This window comes from Apiospora kogelbergensis (assembly GCF_038363985.1).
Source record: "Apiospora kogelbergensis strain CBS 113332 chromosome Unknown utg000007l_segment0_segment0, whole genome shotgun sequence".
NCBI lineage: Eukaryota > Fungi > Ascomycota > Sordariomycetes > Amphisphaeriales > Apiosporaceae > Apiospora > Apiospora kogelbergensis.
The window spans coordinates 3,855,511-3,879,760 of record NW_027117424.1 but is presented as its reverse complement, the minus strand read 5'-3'; the positions used below and the strand labels follow the sequence as shown (position 1 = coordinate 3,879,760).

The 24,250-nt window shown below is 53.2% G+C and overlaps 10 protein-coding genes across 10 annotated transcripts; 7 read left to right on the top strand and 3 right to left on the bottom strand.

The window, feature by feature from the left end:
- Positions 1 to 213: 213 nt before the first annotated feature.
- PG998_011665 (uncharacterized protein) lies at positions 214 to 2,566 on the top strand (the record flags this gene model as incomplete). The annotated part of the gene is made up of 2 exons (XM_066878481.1): positions 214 to 2,376; positions 2,405 to 2,566. 2 exons carry the CDS (start codon positions 214 to 216, stop codon positions 2,564 to 2,566), a joined length of 2,325 nt encoding a protein of 774 aa, XP_066727535.1.
- A 2,530-nt stretch (positions 2,567 to 5,096) lies between these two features.
- On the bottom strand, positions 5,097 to 6,726 carry PG998_011664 (riboflavin kinase; the record flags this gene model as incomplete). The annotated part of the gene is made up of 2 exons (XM_066878480.1): positions 5,097 to 5,484; positions 5,540 to 6,726. The coding sequence occupies 2 exons, from the start codon at positions 6,724 to 6,726 to the stop codon at positions 5,097 to 5,099; spliced, it is 1,575 nt and encodes a 524-aa protein (XP_066727534.1).
- A 1,507-nt stretch (positions 6,727 to 8,233) lies between these two features.
- PG998_011663 (autophagy-related protein 17) lies at positions 8,234 to 9,849 on the top strand (the record flags this gene model as incomplete). The annotated part of the gene is made up of 2 exons (XM_066878479.1): positions 8,234 to 8,755; positions 8,836 to 9,849. 2 exons carry the CDS (start codon positions 8,234 to 8,236, stop codon positions 9,847 to 9,849), a joined length of 1,536 nt encoding a protein of 511 aa, XP_066727533.1.
- Positions 9,850 to 10,606: 757 nt separating this feature from the next.
- Positions 10,607 to 10,977, bottom strand: PG998_011662 (uncharacterized protein; the record flags this gene model as incomplete). Its single annotated transcript, XM_066878478.1, has 2 exons — positions 10,607 to 10,707; positions 10,758 to 10,977. 2 exons carry the CDS (start codon positions 10,975 to 10,977, stop codon positions 10,607 to 10,609), a joined length of 321 nt encoding a protein of 106 aa, XP_066727532.1.
- A 985-nt stretch (positions 10,978 to 11,962) lies between these two features.
- Positions 11,963 to 12,439, top strand: PG998_011661 (uncharacterized protein; the record flags this gene model as incomplete). Its single annotated transcript, XM_066878477.1, has 1 exon — positions 11,963 to 12,439. One exon carries the CDS (start codon positions 11,963 to 11,965, stop codon positions 12,437 to 12,439), a length of 477 nt encoding a protein of 158 aa, XP_066727531.1.
- Positions 12,440 to 12,951: 512 nt separating this feature from the next.
- Positions 12,952 to 14,163, bottom strand: PG998_011660 (uncharacterized protein; the record flags this gene model as incomplete). The annotated part of the gene is made up of 1 exon (XM_066878476.1): positions 12,952 to 14,163. One exon carries the CDS (start codon positions 14,161 to 14,163, stop codon positions 12,952 to 12,954), a length of 1,212 nt encoding a protein of 403 aa, XP_066727530.1.
- Positions 14,164 to 15,292: 1,129 nt separating this feature from the next.
- Positions 15,293 to 19,370, top strand: PG998_011659 (uncharacterized protein; the record flags this gene model as incomplete). Its single annotated transcript, XM_066878475.1, has 6 exons — positions 15,293 to 15,608; positions 15,661 to 15,941; positions 15,990 to 17,524; positions 17,778 to 18,022; positions 18,107 to 18,372; positions 18,969 to 19,370. 6 exons carry the CDS (start codon positions 15,293 to 15,295, stop codon positions 19,368 to 19,370), a joined length of 3,045 nt encoding a protein of 1,014 aa, XP_066727529.1.
- Positions 19,371 to 20,720: 1,350 nt separating this feature from the next.
- PG998_011658 (ankyrin) lies at positions 20,721 to 21,593 on the top strand (the record flags this gene model as incomplete). The annotated part of the gene is made up of 1 exon (XM_066878474.1): positions 20,721 to 21,593. One exon carries the CDS (start codon positions 20,721 to 20,723, stop codon positions 21,591 to 21,593), a length of 873 nt encoding a protein of 290 aa, XP_066727528.1.
- A 46-nt stretch (positions 21,594 to 21,639) lies between these two features.
- PG998_011657 (uncharacterized protein) lies at positions 21,640 to 22,302 on the top strand (the record flags this gene model as incomplete). Its single annotated transcript, XM_066878473.1, has 1 exon — positions 21,640 to 22,302. The coding sequence occupies one exon, from the start codon at positions 21,640 to 21,642 to the stop codon at positions 22,300 to 22,302; it is 663 nt and encodes a 220-aa protein (XP_066727527.1).
- A 496-nt stretch (positions 22,303 to 22,798) lies between these two features.
- On the top strand, positions 22,799 to 23,663 carry PG998_011656 (uncharacterized protein; the record flags this gene model as incomplete). Its single annotated transcript, XM_066878472.1, has 2 exons — positions 22,799 to 23,158; positions 23,247 to 23,663. 2 exons carry the CDS (start codon positions 22,799 to 22,801, stop codon positions 23,661 to 23,663), a joined length of 777 nt encoding a protein of 258 aa, XP_066727526.1.
- Positions 23,664 to 24,250: the final 587 nt, after the last annotated feature.

The following is a 24,250-nucleotide window of genomic DNA, read 5'->3' as shown; positions in this document are numbered from 1 at the left end:
GACTTCATCACGACATTCGGAAAGTGCCTACAGGATGCGACTCGCGCTGCCGGTTGTCTCGGAAATGGGATTGATAGGCTTGAGCCCATACGTGATCGAAATGCTCCCGACAAAACCGGGTGGTCATCCTGCTCCTTCAATTATATTGCCTTTCTTTCTTATCCCCCCAACTTCGCACTTCGAGCCTCCAGGTTAATGCAGTAGCCTCTGAAGATGAAGGTCCCCGCACTCCCCAGCCTGTTGCTGGTGGGTTCCGCCATCTTCGATGCGACATTGGCCATCGAACCCCCGCGGCAGCCCCATCAGCCGCTCGGCAATGGCGACAAGCTCATCACCTTCAACGAGACGGTGGTGTCGCCCGCATTCCGGGCCAGCTCCCGATCCATCGACTGGTTGAGCGGCGGCGAAGACGGTCAGTTCATCTACCAAGACGACTCGGGCGCCTTGGTGCTGGAGAACTTTGTCACTGGCGAGAGCTCGACGTTTGTCGCTGCTGACGCCATCCCGAAGGGCGTGCGCGATTACACCCTTCGCCCGGACTTGAAGAAAGTGTTGTTCGCCACCAACTACAAGAAGCAATACCGTCATTCGTTCTTTGCCGACTACTCGGTCCTCGACGTCGCGTCCGGCGAGATTGTACCTCTTGTTGCCGACCAGCATGGTGACATCCAGTACGCCGAGTTCGCACCTGTTGGAGAGGCAATTGCCTTCGTGCGGGGAAACAACTTGTTCCTGAACACCAACGGCACTGTTACCCAGGTCACAGAAGACGGTGGCCCCGACCTCTTTCACGCTGTCCCCGACTGGGTTTACGAGGAAGAGATTTTCGGCGACAAGAAGACGCTCTGGTTCTCGCCCGATGGGTCAGCTGTTGCCTTCCTAAGTTTCAACGAGACCGGCGTCGAGACTTTCACGATTCCTTATTACATGGATGGAAAGCCTGTGGCTCCCAGCTACCCAAAAGAACTGCAGTTGCGCTACCCCAAAGTCGGCACCAAGAACCCCACCGTCAGCTTGACGATCCTCGATGTCGAAACCGGCAAGACGCACCCAGTGGAGATCACCGCGTACGCACCCGAGGATTTGGTCATTGGAGAGGTGACATGGCTGACGGAGAAGCACGACACCCTGGCGTACCGCGCATTCAACCGCGTACAAGATCAATCCAAGCACGTCAAGGTAACTGTCGCAGCACAGTTCGACAAGCTAGAGTCAGCGGTGATTCGTGAGCGAGATGGTACAGATGGTTGGCTGGAGAACACCCCGCTAATGCAATACGTTGGCAAGATCAACGGCACTGGCAGCTGGTACCTTGACGTTTCGGACGAGTCTGGCTGGCAGCACATATACTTGTACCCAGCTAACGGCGGCGAAGGCATCGCTGTAACGAGTGGCGATTGGGAAGTCGTCTCCATTGTCAAAGTCGACACCGCCAGAGAGCTTATCTACTACACGTCTACCGAGAAGCACAGCACCGAGCGTCATCTGTACTCCGTCTCCTATGCGACTCTGACAAAAAAGCCGCTTGTTGACGACAGCGTCCCGGCTGTGTGGTCCGCTTCGTTTTCGTCAGCTGGTGGCTACTATATTCTCAGCTATCAGGGACCGGACGTACCGTACCAAGAGCTCTACTCGACCAACAGCACAAAGCCTATTCGCGTCATCACTTCCAATGAGGCACTTTTGAAAAAGCTCCAGGCATACAACTTACCCAACATCACATACTTCAGCCTTGACCATCCCTCTGGCTTCAGCTTCAATGTGATGGAGCGGCTGCCGCCAAAGTTTGATCCTGCGAAGACTTACCCTGTACTATTCATTCCATATGGCGGTCCTGGAGCCCAAGAGGTATCGAAATCGTTCAAGGCGATCGATTGGAAGGCGTACATCACATCGGACCCGGAGCTGGAGTACATCACATACACGGTAGACGGCCGAGGCACAGGCTACAAGGGACGAAAGTTCCGATCCACGGTGTCGGCACACCTAGGCAAGCTCGAGGCCCAAGACCAAATCTGGGTGGCGCAGCAGCTGGCCGAGTCACGACCGTACATCGACGCGGCCAAGATCGGCATCCAGGGCTGGTCGTTCGGCGGATACCTGTCGTCGAAGGTGGTCGAGGCCGACAGCGGCGTCTTCAGCCACGCCCTCATCGTGGCGCCCGTCAGCGACTGGCGATTCTACGACAGCATGTACACGGAGCGGTACATGAAGGTGCCGGCGACCAACGAGGCCGGGTACAACGAGACGGCGGTGCGGAAGCCCCAGGGGTTCGCCAACCTGGCGGGCCGCTTCGCCATCTACCACGGCACCGGCGACGACAACGTGCACTACCAGAACGCGGCGGCCCTGATCGATCTGCTGGTCGGGGCCGGGGTCAGTCCGCAAAAAGATGGACTGGCAGTCCTTCACCGACAGTGACCATGGCATCAGCTACCACGGGGCCAACCCGTGGCTGTACAAGCATATGACGGACATGCTGTATCAGGAGAAGCATCGGGCGACGGGTCAGGGGTTGGTACATCAGTGGAGTCGGCGTCGAGGCGGAGAGAAGGTCGAGGTGTGATGGAAGATGAGGTGGTGTGGATCATGATAACAGTCGACTGCCCTTCTGAATCAGTAAAAAATAGAAGTAAATAAAACGATAATTGTTCTGTGTGAAAAGTCTTGGATGAGGATTCCGGAGTGGGATGCTGAGTCAGTGAATCTGTGAATGAGTAAGTAGAAAGGTTGTGAGAGGCCCTTGACAAGTGGCCCAGGGAATATTTTGAATGAAGGAAAAGGGGAGGAGGAGAGCATACTAGTTTGGCGTCATCGCGGACGACTCCAGTTTACGTGTCATAGAGCTTGGACGGTATACTAGTTTTATATCGTCGCGGATAACTCACGTTTCTTAGAGTCCTAGAGCTAAGACTGTGGAAGGGCGGCGGCGGGGAGTGCTCAATTTTAAGTCAGAGCTAGACTACCAGATTAACGTCGTGGCGGACGGGTCCAGTTTAAAGTCATGGAGCTAGGACTCTGTGCAAGCGACGGCGAGGACGAACGTCGATGACAGTGCCAGGCTCAAGTCGATGAAACAAAAACTTTTGAGAGACAGAGAGCCGATATAGAGCCCTTGGGACAACGTGTATGGAATCGGGCGTACACCCTCCTGGCCTCACGAGTAGCAGAGCTCGCCTTCAGCCAAGAGGGGACAACGGTCGCCACCCCGACAAGGAACCTGCGACGATGCTACCCTACGGCAGGCAAAGTGCGTAATTCCGAGCAAGAGTGGCTTCCGCAAGTATCCGGCCATACACGAAGAGTCTTGTTCTGACCTGTATCCCAAGAGTCCCCAAAAGTTTTTGGTTCAAGTCTTTGAGCCTGGACTTAGCCCTCCCTCAGGGTGACAGAACCTGAAAGAGGGCCCCGCCCCGCCTCTTCTCAGGGTGTGCAATCTGAGAAGATTTGGTCTGCAGGAAGAAGAGAAAAAGAGGAGAGCGGAAGCGGAAGAGGGCTGTCACAGGGAAGGGGAGGGAGAGGAGAGAGAGAGAGGAGAGGGAGGAGAGAGAAAGGAGAGAGAGAGGGAAGGGGAAGGGGAAGGGGAAGGGGATACCACTTACCTGGATGAGCTAGATGTTGGAGATAGATGGAAGAGAAAAATGGCAGAGAAAAATGACAGAGATAAGGTGACTAAGATAGATGACAGAGATAGGTAGTAAAGATAGACGGCAGAGAAAAATGGAAGAGAAAATAGTAGAGAAAAATGATAGAGGAAAATGACAGAGATAAGATGACTAAGATAGATGGCAGAGATAGATGGCAGATATATATGGCAGAGATAAATGACAAATTTGATGATTAAGAATTGATGTTGAAGATATGATGACCAGATGAAGAAGAAAAAAAGAATACAGAAGAGAAAGGAAGGACTGAAAAAGAGGGAGGGAAGACGGCTCTTTATATGAATTTCCTGGGGGCTCGCTCCCAGAAATCACTCGCTGGCTGATTGTGCAGACTGGGTGGAGTTCTCGGGCTGTTGGGTTGAAAAAATACATTCAGAGTTTCGGGTGAGTAATAATCGTGGACGTTGGGACTATTCTCGCGACTGAGTTTGCGGCCGTGTTGGTTGTCCCGTTCAAGGGGAGGCTGGCTAGCCAATAATAGAACAAAACAAGATTCTAGACACCACTGTGTTGAATGAGCCGCTGGGGATCAAGTCGATTACGTTAGGGAGTGAGTGTTTGTTATTGAGATGAATTCGCCATATGATACTACGTCTTCTTGAGATAGAGTACAACAGGAATCCCCTACGGCAATGATACACAGAAAACGACGACTACATTGGCCTATGGTTGTTAAAACAGCTCCTAACAGGACCCGATGCTGATACGAGTAGTTGGCAGTGGACAAGGCTGTTCCGTGCCGTCAACGTAAAAGCTTGTCAGTGCAATGTTGGGATTCAAGATGAAGAATCCCCAAATCAAAACTTTGCCTTTACCAAAAGGGTTGTTGATCTGCCCATCTGCCCAGGACCAACAGATCTCGGTGTGAGCCAGAGGTCGTAAATATGGCTTATTGTGAGTCGATATCACTGATCCTAGCCGGAAGGGTTGGGAACACAGCAACATCCAAACTATTGAAAATGATATTTGGGTGGCACAACTTTGTTTCCTGGCAGATATAGATAAAATCAACAACTCTAGAGATGGGTATGAGTCATCTAGACATGTCAGTCGCTTCTAGAGCACAACAGTTGGTCGAAAAGGGGTGTGAGAAAGTCTAATAGATACTGTTGGCGAGTTCCAGCTTCGTCTATTGGAACCAGGCATCAGTGATTCCTGATCACGGTTGGGTAGGACGAATTATGGGCGACCCTGTCGGATAGGATAGTAAGGACTTGACTACGCCACAGTTGGAGATTGAGAGTTGTTAATTAGGGCCAGATAAGCCACGACAAATGACACTCGAATCTGAAAAGTTCGATTACATTGATAGATGGTACAGTGATTAGATATGTCGCTAAAGCCACACCTGGTGACAAGTTGCACGTATGTTACAGGATCTCCAGCCACCAGCGCCTCATGGAGCCCTCAGCTCGATCGATACTCGCCCGGTCAACGTTTGATGAAGAGACCACCCCTCCCAAGAGCCTGGTCCCTTGCCTCCGCCCCCGTAGACCGGACACCAGCCCAGTGGAGAGGCACGCTGTCGACGCGTTTCTGCAGCTGGGCCCTCGTCTCAACATACCTGTCCGCCAGGTTCCTCTCGCTCTTGGCCGTCCTGAGCGTCCGGATGGTCTCGTGCGGCCCCCAGGCCTCGCGGCTGAGACTCGCGAGGGCGATGTCGATGTCCCGCGAGATCGACGTCTGGAGCTCTTCTGGCGATCTCGTGCGGTTCAGCGTCGGCACGGGCCGCAGGTACGCCATGATGATGACCTTCAAGCTGGAGTTGAAAAAGGTCGACGAGCCGAAGTCGTGGATCATGTGGACGGTGGCCACGTTGCTGGAGACGACGCGGGGGGGCGGCGTATGGAGAGGGCCCGATCATGATGATCGACTCTTGCCAGTCGTAGGTCACCCCAACATGTCCGACGCCTGGCTGCACACATGCCCATCCGATGTAGATACCACTCAGTCGAAGTAGTAGATCGCTCGAGACGCCAGTCAGGTTGGCGGTGGGAATGCCCATCTGCGCTTGACCTTGGCCCGTACCTTTGGCCACCCTGCCATTAAGTTTGATGGGGAACGGACTTTCGGGTCCGGAGTCGGGCCCAAGCACCTCCGCGGTATGGTCAAAGAGTATTTGCTCGTGTAAAGGAGCGTATGAGACATCGCGCGCGCCGTCATACCCTTGCTCGAGCGAAGTGAATTTATCCTTGAGGCCTGACTTCGCGTAGGCGATGTGTTCGGCCTTTGACGCCACGAACCCGTGGTTCGTCACCTTCTTCGTGACCTTCTGCATCCGGTCGCCGACCAGGACCTTGGCGGGGCCGACGTACTTATTGACGACGGCGTTGCCGACTACGGAGGCCGCTTTCAGACCCAGCTCGATCGGCATGGTCGACAGGCTGGCTCCGCGCATGACGCTAACGTCACTGGATGTGCTCGCGACGCGGAATACAGGGCTCGGACACAGCACCTTCTTGCCGTCGCCGGTGCACATCAGGAGGCGGAGGTAGCCGTCGGAGGCGATGGCCGGGATGCGCACGATGCACGTCTCGCGCGCCATCTGCTTGGCCAGGTGCTTGTCCTTGTTGGCCTTCTTGTAGAACTTGTTGGTGTCGCGCTGCCAGCACCGCTCGTCGGCCTCGGGCAGGTCCGAGGGCTGCGCTTCCGTGGTCGGGGTGACGTCGATCCAGTTGGACCCGGCCCGGAACAGCGTGCTGAAGTTCATGCCCATGTCGCCCGAGAAGCCTTTCCGCTGCAGCCAGAGCGTCCGGTCCTCTGGCAGCGGGCTATCGGAGAAGATGGTGATGGTGACGCTGGTGCTGGGACCCCGGTAGTAGACCAGCGCCGACGAGTTCCGCATGATGGTGTAGTGCTTGGTGGACTCCGACGGGTTGGAGATGAGACCGCCGGCGAAGTAGATGGTCTCGTCGACGGCCGTTTGCCAGAAGGATTTGCCCGCTGCCGCCGTTGTCGGCGTCGAGTCTGCCGACGTTGGTGTGGGTGGTGCTGGGAATTCATGATCCGATGGTAACCTCAACGAGCTGGTCGATGCCTTGGAATGAAGTGTGCCCGCCATCGGCGGCGGGGGTGGTGGGAATCCATAGTCGGATGGCAGTCTTAATGAACTGGTCGACGCTTTGGAGTGCAGTGTGCCCGCTGTAGGTGTCCAAGAAGGTCCTGGCGTTGGGGGGCCCGGGGGCGGTGGAGGCGGTGGGAATCCGTAGTCCGATTGTGATCTCAGTGAGTTCGTTGAAACCTTAGTATGGAGGGTCCCTGCTGTTGGTGTCCAAGCCGACGTCGGTGTCGGGGGCCCTGCGGGTGGTGGTGGTGGGAGGGGAGGGAAGTAGTTGGCAGATGCTGCCGTATTGGAATAAGGTGTTCCTGCAGACGGCCAAGCCGGCGATGGCGATGGGGGCGCTTGGGGTGGCGGCGGCGGTGGTGGAAAATGGCTGACGGTTGGAATTACCAACGGAGTCGTCGCCGCCTTAGGGGGTAGAGTTGGCCGATAGGGAACTTGACCTTGGTATCGAGTATCTTGCCGAGTCTGGGCCTGTTCATCCCAGCCTTGATACCTCACATCCTGACGTGGCTGCTCCACTAACGAGTATGGAGGCGGGTTGCTGTCTTTCTCCTCGTAGTAGTCATCCAGCAAGTCATAGACTTCTGGGGAAGGAGGCCGTTTCTGGGCCTCTGGGACTGGCTTGCGTCTGATGCCGCCAGGAACCATAATGGCTGGGGTGGCAGACATGTCGATTGGATCCATAGCGCGCCCACTGACCAACAACGACCAACGCGGTGCGAACTCTCTTTCAATCAATTGGCCGCAGCGTTTCTTTTGCGTCGTCGAATTCAACCCCGTGCTTTTTCGTTGTTAATGCATGCATATGCTAGCAATCAAATGACTGTGTAATTGGGATCGATGTAATAAAGCAAGTCATCTTGGAGAGATACGTATATTAATATTGAATCTGTAACATTTGCTGCGACAAGCCCAAGAAGCTTCCCCCTTTTGCACCATGCCAATGGTTTCATGCCCAGAGAATGCGCGGACATTGGCGTCCACTAAATTTATTGGCAGAGTGCCCCCAACGTTCCCCGGACACACGGCGGAGTTAAGGCTTTTGGGTCTCGTCTGTCAGTTGCCCCAGCACACCCAGCCAGTGTCAGATTGTCTTATCTCGTCCAGCTTAGGTACGTAAGGGTGGATCCCGAAGGATCGGCATTTGCTTCCACCGATCGCCTTGTGCTCCTGATTGGCTGGCAAGCACCGCTGTGCCCTTGTGCCTGCTGCAGCTCCCCCAGCTCCAGCAGAGCTCGGCCGATCCAAGGCTGTCTGTCGACTGGTGCTTGACGTGAACCTTGACCTTCCGGTGAGCTCAGGCAGCTTCACTGACTTCCTTTCTTCCTCTCACTCTCTCAATCCTATCCTTCGAATTATTCCTTCAGAAAGTATGACTTCATCCGAGATGACAACGTAGCGACCGGCGGCCAATCGTCGGTTTCCCTGCTACTTCCAGGCCCTTCAACACACGCCTGCCTTCTCTCTGCCCTCCCGTAGCCGTAGCGTATTGCAATTTACAAAGATGGCCTCCCCAAATTCCACAGCCTCGTCTTCTGCCCATCAATCCTCGCGCTCGACGTCCCAGCATGGCGCTCTCGAGGGCGCGGACGACGCCATCCCCGTCGAGACGCTCGTGCACCACCTGCTCGAGGCCAAACGCTCGCTCTCGTCCATGTCGCTCGTCCTCCGCGCCAACGACCTAGTCACAGCGGCGCGCCAAGCCCACGAGGAAGCCGTCATCCTGGGGGCGCAAGCCGAGTTCCTCCGCCGCGGCATCACCCTGCAGGTCCGCCTGCTACTTAAGGTCCGCAAGAGCCTGACCCGAACGTACGAGAACGGCAAGCGCGAGTTCAAGCAGGTCATCAAGCACCTCGACGCTACCAACGGACGACTGGAAGAGATGATGACTGTTCTCCGGACCCGAACCGTAGATAGTGCCTTTAGGCCACAGGGTGAGGAGAAGAAGTGTCTGCTAGATTTCCTTGATGTAGACCAGGTTGACACAATGCGAAACGCTCTTAAGGAGAACATCGGTGCACTGCAGGTACGTCACCCTTCTTCCACCGAAGGAACCGAGCAGGTGGTCCTCATCGGAGTCGATTGCTAACATCTCATGTCCCATAGGCCACCCAAACGTCTTTCGACGGCGACCTACTGCGATTCGAAAACGACCTTCGAGGACTCAACAAAACCCTGTCGGCCTCGGCCTCGCCCCTCTCCCCGTCCGCCTCCGATGCTACACAACCAATCATACAACTCCTCGCTTCCATGATGGACAACTCGCACGAGATGGCCGAGCTATTGACCTCACTTACCAAGCACTTCGACTTATGCGTGACTGCTGTGCGAATAACCGAGGGAGGTGTGGCCCTGGCCAGACGGAGGGCTGCTGAGGTGACGCAATCACAGGACGGTCGTGAAGCCGTGTCAATATCTGGTGTCATACCCGATCAGGACCCCCATGCCCCCGAGCTAGACAGTATATCGGCTCAGGAGAGAGCGAACATCCCCCATGTCGTTGTCCAAGACGCCGCCGAGGTGTACGGCGTTATCGAGGAGATCAGCGCCCGACTGCAGGCCTTAGAAGACGAGTTCGCACGGCTTGAAGAACAAACTAATCAGATTAAGCACACGTATGTGACCACCATCGGCGCTTTTCATGTTCTCGAAGACATCGGTACAAGACTACAGAGCTACATCGCATCCGAATCGGAGTACCGCGACCGGTGGCAAGACGAGCACCAGAGTATAACGGAGAAGATGGGCGAGATGGACAGCCTGCGTGCCTTCTACGAGACGTACGCGCACTCCTACGATAACCTCGTTCTTGAAGCAGACCGACGCCGGATCCACGAGGAGAAGGTGCTCTCGGTGTGGAGGAAGGCTAAGGAAAGTGTCGACAAGCTCATCGACATCGACCAGAGGCAGCGCGATACATTTCGGCAAGAAGTGGCCGAGTACATCCCTACGGACCTTTGGGCGGGCATGGACGAGGGTATGCGCAAATGGGAGGTCGTCCCAGTCCGCGACAACGGCGGCGTTGAGGGCTCGAGCAACACGGCTTCACTGAGCAGGAGCGTCGTGAAAGCGGCAGCTGAACGTTTGGACCGGCATGATCGTGCATCGCGAACCAAATAACGAGTGAAGCTCATCGGCGGCCTGTGTCATATCATATTATCTCTTTTTTCTTATTATTGTTCCTGTTTTCTCCTCTCACGGCGTTTTTTCTCGGAGTTTTCTAAAGCGAGGGCGGCCGCCTAGGATCAATCACCACTTCTGGGTTTTCATGGATGGCGTTACGTTGGTTGACATTTCTCCAATTCCAATTGGATTCCAATGCGGATGGGATGGACACTGGCGATGTTTAAACAGTTTGGTCACTTCAGGTTAGGGTTTAGAGGTCACGCCAGCTGCGTGCCTAGCGGTCTCATCAAGTCTTTGAGCCGATGTATTCATCAATTACAAATCAGAACATATCGTGGGCATCCTGTCGTTCGCTTAGGAGGGAACTTCGACTCATCTCTTCTTGAGTTTGATGGCAAGGCTGTCTAAGTCTTTCATCATTCGCATGGGGCCGTAGTGATGCTTGGCATCGTGCTTCATTGCGAAGAATTCCTGTACCAGGTCGTGCGGAACATAGAGTCTGTATTTGTCAAGATGGTCGGCGTGATACACGAGCTTGTTTCTGATCTCAAATAGGTATACACGTCCTCCCTCCCCCAGGTTCTAGCACAATGATTATTTTCATACTGTTGCTAATGTGGACATCGGCCTTGTTGTCGTCATCCGGATGATTAATCTCCAGCCTTCTTGCGTCCCGCTGCTGGTGGCAGACTTACTGGCCCTTTTTGATCGTTGTGGATGGAGTGCAGGTGCTGGTGAGACAGGTATCGGATCATATGGAAGTGCTGTTGCTCCAGTTGCCTGTGTGCTCAACTTCTCGGTCCATGGCGTGTCGAATACCTCGAGGTCTGACGACGACTGCGAACTTGCAAGCTTTGGCTTCGTTCAAGTTCACCTCTTGAACTTTCTCCTCCGAGATGTACTAGCCCAACTTCTCGTATCCCGGGGTGCAGCAGCGACTTCTTCGGCTGACTCGTCAGACTTGGTGGGATCTTGGGGCTCGGTGGTGTCTGTAGACCTTGCTGGAGAGTTTGGTCCACTTTGCCAGATCTGATGTCGAGGGACTCGGCTGGGGTGACGGCCTCCACAGTTTGCCCTCCCAAGATTGCGATGCTTTTCGATACGTTTTCGGAGCGAGAGCATGTCTTCTATTGAGCAATGCCGGTCCGTGTCTCATCTTGTCGAAAGAGCTTCGGTCGCTCATTACGAACGAGGCCTCCATGCTTTGGCTGTCCTTTTCGAGGTGCAGGTTATGAGATTAGAACCCGTCACCGAGCATGACACCCAGTGACTAGTGCCTCAGAGGCCTGCCTTCGCCTCTCCCTCCGTTGCTTCATCATCCTCCTCTCCCAGCCAGGGGCCAGTCTCTGGAGGCGGCACATGAGGTAAACTCCTCTGACGGCTGCTGTAGCCCTCCTCGGGCTTGACCAGGATCTGCTGGTGCGGTGCAATTAAGGAAAAAGGAAAGAACCGACGAAACGCTGGTTTAATTTACGAAGGTATATATATATCCATTATGGAAGAAGAGTAACTCATGGCCGGTAGGACAGGTAAGTGAGAACAATTGCTACAATTGCGTTAGGCTTTCTCCTGGTACTTCGCGGCACCTTTATAGCATGGGATTAGCTTAGATATGATATGAATAATATGCCTGGGAGAGATTGAGTGAATCAATCAGCTGTGTTTGTGTCATAGTTTGGGTCAACATGCTTCCGCTTCCAACAAGCTTTGCTGGCCGTTGTAAACTTTTAATGCAGCTGACAGGTAAGAAATAAGGAGTGCTGAGACTGCTTAGGAGAAACCTGTATCATTTCTGTGGGCGGCGTACAGGTCCAATGCCATGGTAGGACCTCAAGCTGACGCCTGTCTTTGTGTCTGTCTAGATGGCTGCATATGGACAGCCCGCAGTTCACGATTCACAGTAGACTTGGTGGATCCACTTACTGTACCTGTTGCAGTACCTGTTGCACAGCTTAATTGACAAACCCAGCGCGACGCGTCTTCCGCTAATAGCCAGTTTTTTGTGGATTTCATTCAACACAGCGACTGCTTACCATCATTTGTCTGGCCCTTCTTACAGTCACGATCGATACGGTGCAAAACCCCACCCGACGAGATCCGTCTCAAGATGGCGGCAAATCTCAAAGAAGACATCTTCATGAGCATCAAATCCAATCACATGGCCAACATCAAGTCCGGCTCCAAGAACCACGAGTATCGAAAGTACAAGCTTCCCAGCTCCGTGCGCCGCATCTGGTTCTACACCACCGCACCAACGTCGGCCGTCTGCTACATTGCAGAGGTGTCCCATGCCAAGGAGCCCGGAGAAGTGCCCGAGGACCACGGCATCGGCAACGCTGAGTTCAACGCCGGCAAGAAAGTCTCCAAATATGGATACGAAATCCTCCGCCTGTGGAAGCTGCGCGAGCCCATTCGACTCGCCAAGGCAAAAGCCCTGGGCTACATGAAGGGCCCGCCGCAGAAGTACTGTTGGGTCAAGCAAGAGGTCCTGGAACACTACAAGGTCGAAGACCAGCATCTCTTGCTGAAAGGAACACCAAGAGAAGCCACACCTGAAGTCACACGGAAAACGTCTCCTTCTTGAAGGTAGAGAGAGCTATGCAGTTGGTTTGAGGACTTGGCCAAATGGAGGAGGGTACTTGTACGATATGTAAACGATGGAGTTTGGCATGGCTCACTCCAATTGGGTCCGTTCCACGTTGTTGGATCTGCGCTGTAGTGGGGGGCTCCGCTAGCAGGCAGTATGTATGGGGAGGTGATGAGCTAGACCGCTGCACCATAGGCAGACGCAGCGATTGCTACTAGAGGTACACAAGACCACAGTCTCAAATTTGACGTGGAATATGCAATGGATCAGAGTGATAACGAGAGCAAAGTAAACACCGAGGAAAGCTGCATAAAAGGTCTCTCAAGACGATCACATTGCCATGAATTTTACCAGCTGTTCCTGTTGGGCCGCCCACACCTGTAGCGCTGCATTTATGCCCCGCCACATGTAACACACAGGGACCTCAGGACCCTTCTTCCTCTCTCCTTGGTCTCACGTTGGTACATTCAGCCATCGTCGCCCTTTGCTTCGACCAAGGAATACAGGCTTCATTTGACCAAATTCGATCCTTTTCCGAAGCCCTCAGAGATACTCGGACGATTCCTCATCCCACGCTTCTGGAGTTCGCAGTGAATGTAATCAACCGAGTACGGCCTGAAAAGCCGGAAAGGCTCGCGAACCCAGTCACCCACAAGGGACACCAAACCTTCCAGTCCATGATCCATGGCCATGAATAGATCGCTGTCCAACATGTAGCCACGGGCCATTTGGATAAGGTAGTCGTATGCCCCGTGCTTCACATACAAGCTCTTGGAAAGCTTGGCTCCCGACCAGTCTTGTACCAGCGGAGCGTACAAGATATAGGGGACCGGGCCCTCATGCTCGGTGAGGACGCGGAGCGGCCGGTGAAGGAGTTGATCCATGTAGAACCCCGCGTAGTCACCCGCCGTGCATTGAATCCAGTCTGCAGTCTCGTCCATTCCCATGAGTATAACTCGCACAAGGTTTCGCATGGGGGTGTTGAACTCCAGCCGCTGAAGATCTGACGTAGCTGAGAGATCGACGTGATGTGCACCGTGACTGGGACATGTAAACTGAATCGTCCCAGGCGTGGTATAGTTGTTGTTTATACCGTGTTTGTCTGTCAAACCGCAGCCAGCAACTGGACAAGGTGCTCGTATCACGAGCTTATCTCGCAATAAGGGTGACAGCTTGCCGTAGTTTGACGCGATCTTCTTCATGACAGATGGGAAGTGTGGGTTCGATCTCCAGAAGCTTTGGTCGTAGATCTGGACCGGGATTTTGGTAAGCGTCGATATTGACTGGAGGAACGTCTCGAACGACTGGCCCATCTTGTCGGCGGCTCCGGTGCGTCCCAAACTAACTTGATACTTGATGCCGCCTATTTCGCGGGCGCCGCCCACGGCTGGAGCGCTGTCGACGAAGGTGAAGACGACCTCGACTTTCCGTGACGGAAACAACTTCTGAATGGAAGAGGCGAGAACGAAAGCCGTGGTGAACGTGACGAGATTGCCGATATGAGGCCTGCAGTTGGGCTGGGCACCTATATGGATCCGGATGGGTCGTTGCGCAACGTTCGTATACTGGCTGCTCGATGCGATGTAGCTCATGAAACTCCCGTTGGACCCGAAATAGTGGGAAGCACCTCCAATGGGGTCGTGTACGGCCCAATCATGCTCAAGTGGCTTGTTTCTGTCTTGATGGTCCTCAGTACGTCGAACGCGAGGTGGTTGGGCCATGACGTCGACTGTTATCGGCACGGGATTGTTGGCGTTGCGTGCTATGTTACGGCGTCTCGATCTTTGGTAGCATCTTGCCATTTTATGGTCTTTTGAGCTATTCATCTCATGGGTGCTTTGCATGGTCCCAACACTGCTCTGTGTTTGCAGGAAGGTGCCTGTAGCGTACCGCAGAGACGGATACGTGGACTGACGCACAAACCTCAAGCGGGAGAACATTTCTGTACTACTGAAGGTCATGAGCATAACATTTAGTTGCTGCGGAAAGAAGATGCTTGAAAATTTCCTCTCTGTTTGGTATTTTCCCGGTACGACATGATGGTGGCGGGTGGACGTTTCCGCAGGCTATGATAAACTGTGTGTAGCTCGTGTGACTTTCCTGTATCCCGTGTGGGACGCTGCATAAAATTACGGATTCCATTCAAGTGTTTGCGAGGTGGGTGAGTCAACTACGAAGGCGGCATGCTAGGCTGGCAGGATAATCAGGTACCAATATCAGGCTATCTGAAGCCTTCCGGGGATGGTACGGGAGCAAACGGCCATATGCAACATACCGCATGCAGCGAGTTATTTTAGTTTCAGCGGCTTATGGGAGCATAGAAACGTTAGGCAACTACCCAGCAGTCTGGCCGGTCTACCTAGATACAAGTACACGTCGAACAACAAACAATCCGCTTGCTGGGAAAGGGGTCGCACAAACAGGTAAACAGCAGCCTTCCCAGTGGAGAAAGAAATATCAAGATTTCTATTGGTTGGTTGAACGTAGTTTACCAACATCAGACTGAGGCACAAAGTATTGAACCAGTATTTACTCTCTTGGTACCTTATACCGTAAAATCTGAGTGACCGGGATCTGAGAATACCCTTCCAGCCCGCCGAGCCTCAGGTGGTCAGGCTGGAAGGCAGATTCTTCTCAGGGTCCTATTGCAGCTGGTAGGTGATGAGGTAAGAAGTGCCGAGATTACTCCAAGCACTGCTCCATGCTACACCCAATAAGCAGAAGAGGTCCAGGACTCGGAGCGGGGTATGGAATAACAACCGCATGAGCCCCATGAACATTGTCAGCTTCCCTCTGTACTGTTGCAACACCTATCTTCTGGAAGCTTTTGATTCAGCGCCGTCGTAGGCCATGTCCTCAATCTGCAATAGCTGTGCAAAGATCTTCGAGCGCCCCAGAGACTATCGCTGGCATCTCCACCATGCCAGCAACGATTCTTTCAAGGAAGCGGTGGCTTCAGGGTGCTTCATGTGCAAGGCTCTGACATCGGAGATCAGGCTCCCCAACAACGATGTGACAGAGTTGAAGGTTTCGGCCGTGACAGAATACTGCATTAGCGATCAAGTTTCTTTCAAACGGCTCCCAGTGTACCTCCGCTGGGTTAAAAACGGCCGTTACAACGATCCCAAGTCGCCCCAGAGAAAATTTGCGATTTACCCATTCGACAGTGAGCACACACAGGATGCTACACGGGGTTCACGTACTAATAGCTCATGTAGCTGTACGCAGTGCTCTTCCGCCCATAAGCCGCCAGCCGTCTGTCAACACTCGTTTGTACCTGGACACGGCCAAGGCATGGATTAGGGAGTGTCGAGAGAACCACAGCGATTGTCGCAAGCTCAATGCTTGGCAAGATATGACATACAGCTTTACCCCCAAACGCCTCGTCGCCATCGGAGACGGGAATGCTAGAGAATGGCACCTCGCGATAAGGGATGACCGCATTAACACGGCTTGCCAATATGCAACACTCAGTCATCGTTGGAGTAACAGTCCCTCTGTAAGATTGCTCTTGGATAATTTGGACTCCTTTGTTACAACGTCGCAGCCAGTATCGTCGCTGCCAGCGACGTTCCAAGATGCGATTACAGTGGTTCTACAGCTAGGGATCAGATACATATGGATCGACTGCCTATGCATCATCCAAGACTCGAAGAAAGACTGGCAAGACCAAGGCATGAACATGTGCAATATCTACACGAACGCCGTCATCAACATTTCGGCTACCGGCGTGGCGAACAACACATACAGCTTCTTGCAAGCTTACTTGCTCAGCGCCATGCCAATCCCGCCTATTGTACACAAATTGCCACCTAGCGCTATTAGAGAGCAACATGGGAGTTCTACTAGCCCGACACACCGTACATCGTACGAAGCCAGCGGAAGCGGCAATGGTCCCTGGTGCGTAGTGGATCTATTCTTCTGGTGGTCGGAAGTCACAGACACGACGCTCCTGTCACGAGGATGGGTCTTCCAAGAAAGATATCTCGCCCCTCGTGTTTTGCACTTTGGGGCTCAACAATTGTTGTGGGAATGTACAACCATGGACGCCTGCGAAGTGTACCCGTATGGTCTTCCTGAGTACGTGAGACAGAACGGCCATACGGACCTCAAGCGCCTCGCAATTGACGATACAGTTCTGGCTACAAAGGCACAATTAGCTCGAGACCCAGCACCTTCGCCTGCTACGCTGGATGACGCTTCCCTCCATGTTTGGTGCGATCTGGTCCAAGCCTACACACGGACCAAACTCACAGTAGAGAATGACAAGCTCGTTGCGCTGTTTGGTGTGTCACAGCTTGTGCGGCGACTATACCAAAAAGCGGATGCTCAGAAAACGAACGATGGTTACTGCGCGGGAATCTTCGAGCGCCACCTTCTTCTCATGCTCGAATGGCATACTGACACAACCCGCACTCGGCCGGCTACCCGACCCAGCAAATACAGAGCCCCTACCTGGTCATGGGCTAGCATAGACGGGCTGGTCTTTTACAATTTCCTCCCACAGGTTCTTTCAAACTGGCATCACTTACCACGGCCGGCGTTTTGGGAACGATATCTGAACCATCTCAAACCCTTGTCGAACCCTGGCTATGAAGTGATGTTACCCTCCAAGCGTAGACGCGGAGTACCAGACTGGTGTCCACTCATATGGGAAGCCATCGTTGGCACTGCAGTCGCTGATGGTACCAACAACGACGGCCATGATTCGAAATATTCAATTCAACTTAGAGGACACCTTTTGAGGTTAAATTCACTCGTGGTGAGGGCGAAGAAGAAGAGACAATGGCATCCGATCATCGTCACGGAGGATAGCAAAAACGAGATCTTCACGAGCGGCGGAAACAATTGGGAACCCATGGATCGTAGCTACCATGATAACAGAGTAGGTCTGCCTCTTCGTTGTTTAGAGCTACTAGGAGAGGATTTGCGTCTCATGCACTGGGTCACTGGCTTGGTACTTAAACCCCACGAGAAGTTAGAGTCAGTGTACTATAGATGCGGATTCTTTTGCATTTTATCTACGGAGGCTGTCGAGGAATTGGGGATTAGGACTTATGGTTTCACCTCGTTCAAAGCTGCGTACGTGGAGGGAGTGAAGTTGTCCTCGGTCGAGATCATCTGAGCTTCATTCTCAGCTCAAGGGGCATACTATTTCTACAACAAATAACTACCGGTGTCTAGGACTAAGCGAATTGTTTCTTTGCCTACCTTGGATTACACAAACTCCCCGAGAGGGATGTTGTTCTAGCAGGGAGGATTAGGGATCGTACTCACAAGAGTGCCTTTCCAAACTCGGCTGACATCGTGTCCCGGATTTCGCCATCCAAGTCAGGGTGGGATCGCATGGCGAGCACAGTCCTCATAATCCCGGGCATGGCGATCTCAAGACCATCGCGAAGGTCGCTATCGCTCTTGTACTTCCATACATCTACCATGATGAACTCCTTCCCCAGTACGTGAATGGCCCTCTCGACGACTTGCGCACTCGAAACTTTATGCCTGGCAACCTCTCGCTGCATCTCATTAGCGCACAAGAGCAGCTGGCGCGCCTTCCGCCGGTGGGTGGCCAGAGGCTCCGTGTGATAGATGTCCCGGTCTTCCCGGCAGGCCTTCTTGCATGCCTGGCGGAACTGTGACACGAGCTGCTTCTCCACGGCGAAGACGGCTCCAAACGCCTCTTCGCTCGCGGCATCCAGCCGTGCAGCCCAGACGTCTCGTTGGGCGTCGGACAGATCCTTCCGGGCGGCCTTGAGCTTCTCGGTGCAGTCCGCGCACGTACCTTTCGTCCGCGCCTCAGCCCCCACAGGTGCAACTCGTCCGGGCCCGGCTCCGGCTCGCCCGGCTTCAGAGTCATGACCTCCTTGCGCTGTAGCGGGGTGGCGCTGAGGTCTCTGTGCATGCAGAGCTTGTACACGATGTTGACATCGGTAAGAATCAGCACGTGGCGTTCTGAATCCATGTTAGCGAGTTTGGTTTGCAGGGTTAGATTGGTGTCGTGTCGTGTGTTGAGTAATGAGAAGGCTTTGTGCTTTGCTGTGGGTGATAAAAGCAGCTTTGTCTGTTTTTGTGGTATGGTACCCTTTTTAGTCTCTATGGGGCTCTTTGGAGTTTATATAATCACGATTAGCTCTCTACTTGGCAACTGTTCTCACACAATATCTTTGTTTCCTCCTGCTCTAGTTCGATCTCATAACAGCCGAGTTCTTCTCAGATAAAGAGCTGTAAGGAAAAGAAAGGAATTTAGCAGTTTCTTGAGGTTAAACATAATTCCTCCTATACATATCTACTATAAAATATTATACAACAGCTCCTAAAAAGCGAATAAACCCTGTCTTTGGAGTACAACTGCGCCGCTCCATAAACGAAAAGAATAGAATAAAATTGGAAAACATCAGCCTGTAAAGAAGGCGTACCGTGAATTTCAACATTCCCGCTCATTGCTAACTCCGATTCGTTGCTCAGACTTCCCCATTAGAAAGGAACAGCTCACAGCCTTCATAGCTCTCACTCTCAAATGTCATAGGGAAGGCACTCTCTAAGCATCTTTGAAGACGAGAGCGGCAGTCATCTTGCGGCCCGAATTCTCGGCCTGTTTGGGAATGACGACAATCTTGTCGACCACCTTGTTGCCGATGGCGTTATGATGGTTGCCCCAGGAAAAGAATTTGCTGTTGAGATTGGGACTGCCCATGTAGCGTTCGAACTGGGCAGTGTCGTGCTCGAAAGTCATGACTTGGGAATAAGGCTGCTTCATGTCGTTGTAATTCTGTCGCGTGATTTCCCAGAACTCCTTGTTCTGGATGTCGCCGAGGAAGGCCGCCTTGAAGTTCTTGGTGTTGTCGCCGGCGATCTTCTTGAAGTTCTGCATGCCCATCTCGTTGAGGGGGATTTTGTCCTCAACGGTGTTGGCATCTTTAAAGGCTGACTCGTAGTAGATGAAATTCCCCTTGGGATCGTAGGTGCCTATGTTGATGTCCTGCTTGTCACTTGCACGCTTGACAGTCACCTTGGTGAAGGTTCCAAGCGCGTTGATGTCGAAGCCCAACTCAGCCGGCTTGAAGTTTTTTAGCTCCTTCAAGTTCACATTAACAAACTGGAATGGCTCTTCCTGGACCTCGTAGTTTGGATTTTTGCGAATGTCCAGGAAGGCAGTATTCTGTTTCTTTCCTTCAAGGTCCTTCTTGGACGCAACTGTTATGACATCCGGTCTGCTGCTCTTAGTAATTTCCACGTAGTTCTTTACTTGGGTCTTTCCAGAATTGGCATAGGAATCCATCGACTTGGTATCGCCTCCTTTACCATTGCCCTGTCCGGGGTTATCGGAGGCTTCCTTGGGAGGTGGGATTGGCTTCCAGTCGGCTTTTGGCGAAGGTGGCGGCGTACGCGGCGGCCCGGGCACAGGCACGGGCTCAACAGGTTTTGGTTTAGGTACCACAGGCTTTGGTGCAACAGGATTGGGAACTGGCGGTCTGGGAGGTGGCGGGGGAACAGGAGGTTTTGGAATTGTCACTCGCGGCTCAATTTTCAAGCCATCTTGAGTACCTCGCCGGCGGAGACGATTGTCATCCTTGTCGATGGGATCAATATCGACGTGAATAGGGAAGGCGCTGCCGCCCGTGTTGATGCCGGAGCGGGTGACCAAGGCAGTTGCGGCCACAGGCGCCGCCAAGGTGAGGCGGGAGAGACTGCCTAGGGAGGCCGTAAGGTAGAGTGCATTTTTGACTGAGAGAAACTTCATCTTGGATTGCAAAGAGAAGTTCAACTTGGGAAGAGGAAGACAGAGGTAGAAATAGGCAGATTGATGAGAGAACTGAAGAGCCGGCGGTGATGACGCTCAAGTGTGTCGGGGATATTAACGACAACGACCTGCCTTTATAGACCTGTTCTTAGTATTATGACTGGGCATCATCTTGGTACATTTTGGTCGGTTGCAGCAATCCCAATGACTGACTGGAGACATAGCCGTCCATCTATCACGGGATGAGATGAGATGAATTATATCAAGCATCAGCTTCAGGTACAAGCAGTTCCAAGGAGCTACTTGGTCTTCCGCCCCCACAAACCCCCCAGGAGCGACCATCCCACAGCCCCCACTAGCTTAGGTACCTGTAAGGCTGTATTGTCCAGGCCAGTTGCGCTTTGCATTTCCAGTTTCACCACCCCCCAACACACGAACTTGCCTTGCCCGTTCTGTCCACATTCCTTCTCCTTCGTTGATACAGCGCTGGTGCTACTTGACTCAACCCTGACCACCACCCATCCCCACGTACCCAATATGAATGGCCTGCAAGCCTTTCCGACCGAGGTGTTGAACCTCGTCATCGAACGGCTTGTGGTTGACATTGGCATCCAGAAACTGGTTCTCCTACGCACCGTCAATCGAGCCTTTGATGCATCAATACTTCACACCATCTGCGTCAGTCAACCCGTCGACATTGACGACCCTGCCACCCCTGGTTTAGCTCAGCAGATGCCACCTTGGCTCCGTGGAAAGGTCCTGGCAGTCAAGTCTCGTTCTGTGTCCGGAGTCGACACGAGCTACCTATCTGTCATTGCAAGGGTCAACCAATCCTTGGACAGTCTCATGGACGAGGACGAGGGGCTACGTACGTCACGGCACGAGTCTATTGCGGGCGCGGTTCAACTGGTACAAGAAGAGTCTATCAACCACAGTTTCGAGGCGCAAAACCTACTCAGCGGCGCGGTTGTCTCCGGCAATTTAGCCGTCCTCGCATCGTTGGTCCAGCAAAATGAGCACCTATCCATCCCGGTGGAGGCTAACAACACGACACCATATTTCCCCAACCTATTAACCCTCGCCGCCATGTGTGGGCATCTTGACATGGTTCGCTATCTTTTGAGCTGCGGCGTCCAACTGGATTCAATCTCGAGCTCTCGGGATTACCAGAGGTACCGTCACCTGGACCTGACAAGCTGGCACGTGCAGAGTGAGATTAACCGATCACTTATCCTGCATGTAAAGCCCCGCAGCGCACTTCGCACCTCTGTTTTTGGTGGCCATGGCGATATTGTGCACTGGCTTCTGCGTCCAGAATATCGGTTACCCATCACGCATCTTGAGTACCTTTCCGCAATCGTTGCTGGCGCCAAAGCTGGAAGGCTTGACCTGATAAACGCTCTTTTTTGAGGTCATAGGAAAGAAACTATCAGACTTTCCTGAGCTCGAAAACGAGATGATGTGGGCCGCCACTCGCTATAACCAGAAACATGTGGTGCAAAAGCTCCTGGACGAAGGCGCCGACATCAACGCTTTTCCAGACGCAAATATCCGCCCATGCCATAGCGCGCTACATATAGCTGCGTCGTTGGGAAATGTCAGCATGGTCCGTTTCCTCATAGAAAGAGGGGCCGACGTTCACCTCAATGGGGCAAATAGTTTTGGCCATCTACCCGTCGAGGGAGCTGCACGGTCCGGGCAGGAAGAAGTGGTCGAGCTGCTCATCAACGAACACGGCGCAAACCCTGCAAGTGCTCTCCAAAGCGCTGCGAAAGGAAGCCAATCACGCCTAATTAAGTATTTGCTAGACAGATTCCCGGATTTGCCTTTTGGCAATGCAGGAGGGGATGGGCATATAGCATTGTTACGGGCGCTTGCGACTAAGAATACGAGGGCCATAACGTTCTTGGTAGAGGCTGGCGTCGATATCAATGATGACCGCTTTGGGGTCCCATATGATGAAGCCAATAATGCCGGTTTAGGGCGGTGGGTTTGCAAGCATTTGATATCACTCGGGGCGCGGAGTTCGGGTGGCGATACATTCAAGGATGAGCAGAACTCCAGCGTCCGAGGCGTGCTCGTCTCCGAGCGTACATGGGACTGGGCCGGTAAATACTGAACATGTAGAACAGAACTTGGGCGTGTCCGGATCATATCAAATTTGCTCTGCCCTTGCATGCTTTGATTGACACGCAGGCCAAGCTGATCCAAAAACGCCAAGGTTAGCAGCTAAGAAAGCTTATGTGAGTTAATCACGACGACCCGCCCCTGACTTGACGTGCTATACCTGTGCTAACTCGGTGATTACTGCATTCAATGCATGCAATATGTTTCTGGCGGCTATTCAGTACACGAAGTAGTGTTGAAAGGCGAAGTGGGCGAAGGGTGCAAGGGGGCCATGGACCCCAGCTGAGTCCTGATTGCAGGCATAGCCACCTTGGTTGGCCCTAAGCTGGGCTGTAGCTAAAGGGGCCTGCCTGCCTGCCTACCTTTGAATGAGACATTTACTCCCGAAGGCTAGCTTCCTCTCACATCAACGTCTTTCAATTATACTATGACTGTTGCATCTTCTTACCACCAAATTGCCTGCTGATTTACACCAACAAATCACCCAAATGACTCCTCAATCTACAACTCCAACCCAGACGGCTGCAAAGCGCCACCGGCGCATTACCTGTTTCCTAGGACTTTCTGTAGTGGTTCCACTTACCACCTTGCTATCAATCCTCACTCTTGCCTTTGCCACCGATGCCTCGGCCTCCTACCGCAACTTCACCGATCGGGGTACTGTCACGACCTTTTCTGCGCTTCGCCCCGACGCTCAGAACGGCGGGCTCGAAATCGCCCTGTACCCATTGTATCTCGACCTGGGGCCCGTTGACCTTCGAGTTGCTGGTGCCAGCCTCAGTTTGGCTCTTGCTCTGAGCATTGGGCTCTTGTGCGTCTTTGTCCACCGCAGGTCCAAAGCACTGCTGGTGAGTGAGCTTACATGATTTACGTATCCAATCTCGTTTGCCCCTCGCGGCTTCTTCCTCGTTGACACGCCCCTCCTGCCTTGAACAGCTGGCGGCCTGGCAACGCTACTTGGTCTTCCTGGCTCTGACCACCGGCTGGGTCCTTTCCCTGGCCGCTTTCGTCTCTTGCGCGGTCCGTCATTTTCAATCGGGCACATTCGAGCCCGGATACCGGAGCCCGTCCACCAATTTGGAGACGTACGGTCCGGGCGGCAAGTACGACGGCGCCAAGTTCGACCTCGGGTCCTGGACTTGCCAGCTGAGCGCGTACGGCGCTTTTCAGGACAACCGGGACGTCGTGTCGCGGCAGTGCACTGACGCAACCGCCGCCTTCTGGCTCGGTTTAGCCCTGGTGCTGTTGGATATGGCTATGGCCGGGCTCGTTTGGATGGACTGGCGGGGGCAAAGGGTGTTGTTTCGCAACTACCGCGCTTTCAAGGACGAATACGAAATGGACTATATCTAATTGCCACTGGGGCTTTGTAGTTACTGGTATTGTTTCGTTCAAGGGTCTAGTTATGCACCTCAAGCAATGAGATGTCCTAAACACGCTGCTATGGGTTACAAGTGCGACCTGCTACGAAACAAACCTGCTAAATCCATGGTATATATAAAATTTTCACTTATTCAAACTCGATCATTTGGGCTTTATTTTTTCTCTTGTAATTATAGCCTAAATTACGCTAGGAAAACGGTGGGCTTGACGGCTGGACTTCAGGAGGTAGATCATGCAACTTCTTAGTCGTGTCTGCTTTTAGTCAGAGGTGTATCAAGATCTCCGGAATGTAGGTGGTATGATGTGTGCTGCGCTATTAGGTAGGTGTCTTAGGGTTACATCCGGTGGTCAAGGAATTTTGCTGCTGAGTAGCTGAAAGAGTATATGCTAACAATAGCCCCCTTCCCGCCCCCCCCCCACACACACACTAAAAATAATAAGAGGCTTCTATCACCTGCAGTAATATCCACAGCGCTGCCACCACCGGCGTTCCATGCTCGCCAATAAGCGTTGGCAACGTTAAAACTGGTAATGTAGGCTATCAACGGCGAAGGTGC